This window comes from Nelusetta ayraudi, unplaced genomic scaffold, assembly GCF_046127955.1.
Source record: "Nelusetta ayraudi isolate G7.1 ecotype Tasmania unplaced genomic scaffold, CSIRO-AGI_Nayr_v1 ptg000007l, whole genome shotgun sequence".
Classification (NCBI taxonomy): domain Eukaryota; kingdom Metazoa; phylum Chordata; class Actinopteri; order Tetraodontiformes; family Monacanthidae; genus Nelusetta; species Nelusetta ayraudi.
Window position 1 is genome coordinate 7097602 of NW_027466057.1, and position 7144 is coordinate 7104745.

Below are 7144 nucleotides of genomic sequence, written 5' to 3' on the forward strand. Positions count from 1 at the left end.
TTGGCCTTTCTTAGCACTGGTTGTTTAGCTTTTAGACTTGTTGATCGCCACCTCAGTACCGTACAGTCAACGTCTGGCTTTTTCGAGGTGGTTTTGTTTGTATGTCACCACCTGGACGTCCGCTGCTGTCCACTCAGCCACGCTCATTAAAGGAACGATTATTTGTGACCGGTCATGAGTTTGTTCTCCAGGATTTGTTCTGTGTTCATTCTAACTCCAATCGATGTGCAGCTCTTTGTTCAATTTTACTGTAGAACAGTTGTTAAAGAGAACATACAGAACGCCAATAAAGGTTTCCCGTATTTGAAATCACCTCTGCGTTTCATTTCGTTGCATTTCTCGCCGCCTTGTACTGACTAGCGATCCCAGTTAAAGCAAAATTCACTGGACTGTTTTCTAACAGTCATGTTAGTCTCCAGCCTGTCTGATCCCTCTCCAAGCACCACAACAACTCCAGGCTGGTGTTGTTCTGCCCTCTGAGACACCTTGTTTTGGACCCTTTCCAAAGGTGCAGCATCAACATCAGTTTTAGCTTCAAGCTAAAACCAAATGGTTTCTTCAGGGGGTTTTAAACAAAGAGCTAGATGTGTCTTTTTCTTTTTTACAGCTTTGGTAATCAATTGTACCAGGTTGCTCCAGTGGATTAAAAATAAAGACCTGAAAAGGGTCAATTGAGGGACCTTGAACAACTGGCGATATAAGTGCAAGTAAAATGATTAAAAACAAGAACGTCAATGCAGGGAGAGAAAGAGAAGGGCGAGGAAAAAAAACAAAACTGGGTCCGCCTGCACAATGGATGAGATTAATTTCAGATGAGCTCTCTGCTGGGCCGTTACATTGGAGATGAGTCCCTCTCAGCCCTGCAGGTGGGACCTCCCATAGGTGCTACTATTTTAATTATCTTCTCTCAGGGCCATCTCCATGGCAACCGTCCCCGGTGAGGAGTCTGGCCTCGGGATCTTGGAGTGCGGCACCTTCGCCGTCCTTGAAAAGTTGCTTTTTCATCCCCGGTTTGAACGCGAGCCCGAAAGGTTCTCGATCTTTGGTTATAAAACGCGGCACTGCTGGCTCACTTTGTTGCTGAGCTCACCGCTGATTTGAAGGGTTGTGATGCAATAGTACACTCCAGTGGGGGTGTTGATATTATGGAAATAAGTCATGTAGGCTGTTAGAGGACTGAAAGGGCAGTGTAGGATTGTGTCAGCTGCACTTTGTAGCGGAGGAGAAGCTTCTAAAAGGCTGCCTTCCTGAGGGGATGTCAGAAAAAAAAAAGGGTAATTATTTGGTCAGAGCAGCTTCGCAGGGTGCCACCGAGGACCTTTGCACATCACACACTCTCTTTTTTTGTGTGAAAAGCAACAAGCTTTTGTCGTAAGCGCCCGGTCTGAGATTGATGGCTCGTGGAAACATCTGCAGAGTATCGGCTGTCCCTTCACACCATATTCAGCGAAGTGTCGGTGAACCGGGCTGCGACACGTGCTCCAGGTTAATGGGCGATGCGTTGCCACAGCGAAAAGCAGCACTTTGAGATTTTCAAATATGCAAAAGGGAACCATTTAAAATAAATCACACACAGGAGTTGCAACATCGTTAACGCTGGACAGATTCAAGCTCCACAGAGAGAGGGGAAGCTGTTGGTTTGCTTGTGATGAGAAAAACATAACTGACCATTTTTACTATTTTCATCTTTCAGACAATTTTGAGAAACCGGCCAGTTTATAATCCACAGTAAGGCCTTATTTTCTATCGGAGTAGTCAGGAGAAAAATGTAAGAGAGAGCGATCTCGCTGGTCATTGAAGATTCTTTCCACCTGTCAGCCTTTGCGCTAAGACAGGAGAGCAAACTGCCTGCTGGCTCCAGGTTGACTCTACCTTCCCTTGGCCAACGAACACACAGCCAGGAAACAGCCAGAACCTCTCGTGGTGTTTCATTACACTTGACGGATGTTAAGCGGAAGCGGTGGAAGCAGGTTCTGAACGCAGCCCGCGACCCCGAGGGAGACTCCTGCAGGCAAGGTTGGCAGCACCCACCGAGCACGTGTGGCACCACCGCAAGGCGCAGCGACCGCGGCTCGACGGCTGCCGCGGTGGAGGACGACACTTTCATCCCGCGTAGACTCGTATAATGCCCATATCATGCCAGCTAAACGCACACGTCAAAGCAATTTTACCACACTGACAAAGACCCCACTGAAACATGATGCTGCACCAAACATTCACACAGTGCTTGTCAGGTCATGTTAAACCAAAATCAGGTAAATCTGGATTCACTTCATGTTTAAGGTTTCGGTTACGCAAGCCAACAAAATTGGTAAATATCGGACGGTTTTTGTCACGTTGTTTATGAGAATGCCCTTTGACAGTTGTGTGATGGCTCTCCTTTAAAATGGAAACAATACCAGATTGTTTTTGGAGATTCACAATTCGGTGCTCAGCATTGGTGCCCTTTTATTTAGTGAACAATCTGCTGCGCAGCCACCTCATTGAAAAAAGTCATATGAATATTTCATACATGTGGTGGTGACTTGGAGAATGCAGAATAGCTATTTAAAAAAAACCTTTACTCCCAGGCACGATTTCAATGCATTTGTTACGTGAATGTTCTTTTGTTTTCAAATTTTGACCGTACCAATTTCAAACAATTTTTTTTGTTTCAATTTTGACATTGGATTTCACACTGACATTTGCCACTTGCAGGTCATTATTTAGAGGCCTTCATTTCTTTATCCTCTGCTATGTTTTTAAAAGCAAATACCAAAATAGAACATAAGGACAGGTTAAGCAACGCTTTATCACATAAACCAAAATCACACCACAGTCTTAAAGTCTCCATAGTTACTGTAGCGAGCCAGTAATGCTGGACGCTAGCATTACGAGCATGCAAATGCAACTTCCAACACAGAAGCAGTATGGCCCTCGTTGATTCAGCTTTCCGAAAATATCAAGCGTTCAAGAATGTCGCACGCACCTTGGGGAGCTTATCGCGACACCAGGCCAGGTTGATGCAGCTGTTTACCTTTTTCTCAACCCTTGTGACTGACACACTTAACACCGTTCAGAAGCTGCTGGAAGAGCAGCACAAGCAGATATTTGGTCAACAAGCGGCTTAAACAACATTTTTTTTCGAATTAGCAGATCGTTTAGCCGACTTCCTGCTAGAAAGCGACCTCATCTCGGCCCGAGCTGCCACGAAACAAACGCGGCTGCCCCTCCTCCTCCCTGCGCTTCAGCCCTATTGTTACATATGGCTGATTTCATATCGGCTAATCTAATCATCCACCTTGGCGACTGCCTCCAGGAGTCATGAGGTCAGATGCAGTGTCCTGACTCGGACAACAACGGCCGTTACTGTCGGCGCTGATGAACTCCTTCATCGATAGGCCTGCTGTCACCCCCCACCGACCACCACCGTATATCATCAGCAGCCCTGAGAGGTGCTGGAAACGCATCTGTCAGGCCTCTCCATATATCCCTATACGCACAGGGACCAACCACAGCCGCATCGGCGGACCCGTCATCGCGCCGCGCAGCGTTCCGCATTACATTTCCTGTCAGCTGCTCCTTTTGTTGCCGTGATGGATGGGACGCTTTCCCCTACAACCCCTCCCACACCAATAGATTTTCCTGTTCAGCTCGCACCGTAGTTGGAGGGTTTTTTTTTCTTTTCTTTAGGATGCTACTGAATGAGGCTCGCCGCCAAGCGCGGCGTGCGAGCCTTTCAGGTGAGCGCCCCTTCTCAGAGAGGAGCCGGGTTAAAATAGGGCCCTGTGATATTGTATAATGTTGTGTTCCTCTCCTTTTTTTTTTTTGTCGCGCGGTCGCAGCAGCATCAGCGGGGCCTCTCGGATCGATGCACCTCCCTCGCACGAGGCCGGGAGAGTGCACGGGGCTGTTTGGTCTGATTTCCTCTGCTCGGCTCTGCTCGCATGTGACTGTGTGAAGTGGCTCCACCGAGCGCTGCGGCGGTCTCACACACACACACAAACACACAAACACACACAGACATATAGGCCACGTACAGCGAGATGTGCTCTCATCTGTGCGCCGTTCATACGTTATAGCAGCTTCTTCTTGCTGCATTAAAACTGTTGGCACCGTTCACCCTCGATCGTCTTGGATTTTATTCACATGATGCGAAATCATCTGAGATTTTGGAAACAAGTTGTGAGGTGTCGGGAGAAATCCCCAACATTTATTGAATATATTGTATATTATCCATTATGGCTCTGAATAAATAAAAATATACAGGATAATGTCAGTAAGCGGTTCATGATTTACATATATCTATTATAAAACCCCCCCAACTTAGTCATTGTCTAAGGATGTCTATTAGTACCGTATGATATAGTCGTACTGTGCCTTTAATAAAAATCATCTAGTTACACTAAAAGGTCATCTATAGGCCAAAAGGATGTATGCCCATCCTATGTATATAACCAAATACACTACTACATTTACATGGTTATATGCACATACCTGAGCAAAAAACTCAATAATGCAGGTTCTCTTTGCTCACAATCCAGCTTTGTTCCATGACAAGAAAAATACAGCCTATAATGTTAAAACGCAGTTAGGTTGCAGCGTCTATTTAGAACCAGCCGATCAGTGCGAAGATGTTCTCGTATCCTGCAAAAAAAAAAAAAAAAAAAAAAAAAACAGGCAATTTTTTTTTTTTAAATAAAAACATGTCTGGATCCTTGCGTCCACTCCTATCCAGTTAACAGATCATCTACGCCAGTTGCGTCCGAGCCTCGTGAAAGAAAGCTCCTTCAGGTAACGGAGACACACACTCGTTTAAGGCATACAGATGGCCTGAAAGCCAAAAAGAAGAAGAAGAAGAAGAAGAAGAAGAAGTGTGGATAGGGAGAGGGAGAGAGAAAAAAAAAGGGAGAGTGTTCATTAAAGCGAGGTCCTTCTAGCCTGTGTGCAGTCCAGCATCCACGACTCGAGAGCCTCTGCAAAAAACAACAACACACAAAACAAAAAGTTTATCCGACCTGCGGCTTTTTAGATTCTGTTAAACACTCCCGTGTTGGGGGCCAGTCAGTGCGCGGTGACGGGGGGAAGCGTCGGAGTGTCGAGGCCCCGGTTCAAGCCCTCCTCGGGCCGGATGGGCTCGTCGCAGGGGTCGCCTGGCCTGGGTCTCCCGTGCGCGCTTCTGTGCCCTCCTCCTCCTGCTCCTCCTCCACCTCCTCCACCTCCCCATCCGCGGCTCCAGATTCCCGGGTGCTCGACTTGAAGTAGTGGCTTCCACTGGGTTGAGATGTTTGCGTCTGTCTACCCAAACTTTCCGCTCGGGAGGATGCGCCCAGTCCCTCCTCATCCTCATCCTGCGAATGCGCAATTTCAGCGCCGGCTGATCTCTCCGCTCTGTCAGCCCACAGAGACGGCTGAGCGCGCTGGCTTGTCGCGGCGACCTGGCCGCTCCGGTTGAGTGCCAGCAGCTCCGTCTGCGTAGAGTTCCACTCGGAGACGTTGCCTCCCGCTGAGGTGTTGCTGCTGCTGCTGTTGGCGGCGGAGGCGCTGCTACTGCTGCTGACCTCCTCGGACACCCCGGGCCTCGTCGCCGCCGAGGACGAGGACGCGCTGGTCGGCTTCCAGATGAGGCTGTAGTACACGGCCAGGATAATGGCTGCTAAGGACACCGACAACACGTACGCGAAGACGGTGGCCAGTCTCACCCACTTCTTGTTCGTCTTAGCAGCCATCTTAGCCTTTTTGTCCCCCGTGTAAGTGGCAGGTTTGCCCCGCTCCATGTTGGGCATGAAGTCCCGCTCTCTCATGTTGCCCCTGTTTTTCGCTCGATGCTCCACCACCCCCTCCGTCTTGAAGCCTTGTCGATATCCACAATCCAAGAGAAGCCGGGGACGCGGACGGTGCTGGAGGTGGTGGTGGTGTTGGTGTTGGTGGTGGTGGGGGGGATGGATGGATGGATGGATAGATGCCGGACTACCTGGAGGCGTGCCTCGGCGCAGGAGCAGCTACAAGAAGAACCTCTCCCGAAGCATCGGAGCCCCCAAAAACGACTAATTCTCGGCACCCGGCGCAGCGGCGGCGCGTTTCATAATGGACATCAAGCATCCGCGGGATGATGACAGTGATGGTGGTTGTTGCGCCTCTCAGCATCCGACAGCGGCGGGACGGACGTCGACCTCACACGGCATCTTCCGTAGTGGAAGTGGTGGTGGTGGTGGTGGTGGTGAACAGCTGGCTGCACGGGCCCCGTATAGTCCAATCCGCAGTATACGTTTTTGTATCTGTTGGTGGCGGCGGCGGCAGCGGCGGCGGCGGCGGTGGGGGGGACGATTAAAGTGAGATCATACGGTACACAACTGTCTGTCTTATCCACCAAATGAAGTGGCTGGCTCAGCTAAAAATACAGAGAGGGGGCGGGCGGTGGCTCTTAAAGAAGCAGCGGCAGCAGCAGCGGCAGCAGCAGCAGGAAACAGGAACCACAAAAAAAATAAATCCCACTCACATCAGCTCCACATCAGGACGCCGCCAAACAGCAGCACATTAAAAGCGCGGATTAAACCAATTCCCCTTAGTGACGCACTCGGGCGACGTGCTCGGCTGCCGACTCGAGTAGATACGTGTTGGGAGACACGCGACGACGGTAGCGATCAATGAAATGTGACGGCGGGTTTATGAATTATGTAACGTCGGTCCTCTCCGCCGGTGCACCCGGGAGCGCGTCGCGGCTCCCCACATGGCGCGCCGATCAGCGGCATGTTGCGACTTTGCCGTGGGGTTTTGACGTGCTTTCAGCACAATGGACAGCGCTAGGGGGTGGGGGGCTCGCGCGGCGTCCAACCCCCCCCGGAAGTCCGCGCAGGTGAGACAGGTGACCGCGAGCCTGGCGACGTGTGACACGTGATTTGTCCAAAGAAACGTTGCTGTAAATGGCAGCTCATGACCTCTTTCAGCTCACATCATGTCACGTTATCTATCTATCTATCTATCTATCTATCTATCTATCTATCTATCTGTCTGTCCTGCTGCACTACCAGTCAAAAGTTTGGACACATACCCTTTGATTTAATGGGTTTTCTTTCATTTTCATGACTATTTACATTGTAGATTGTCACTCAAGGCATCAAAACTATGAATGAACACACATGGAATATGTATTAAGCAAAAAAGT

At 49.5% G+C, this 7144-nt stretch overlaps 1 protein-coding gene across 1 annotated transcript; it reads right to left on the reverse strand.

Moving 5' to 3' along the window:
- Positions 1-2711: 2711 nt before the first annotated feature.
- Positions 2712-6559, reverse strand: LOC142883436 (uncharacterized). Its single transcript, XM_076018307.1, has one exon. It carries the CDS (start codon positions 5781-5783, stop codon positions 5091-5093), a length of 693 nt encoding a protein of 230 aa, XP_075874422.1. The 5' UTR covers positions 5784-6559; the 3' UTR covers positions 2712-5090.
- Between the last annotated feature and the right edge of the window lie 585 nt (positions 6560-7144).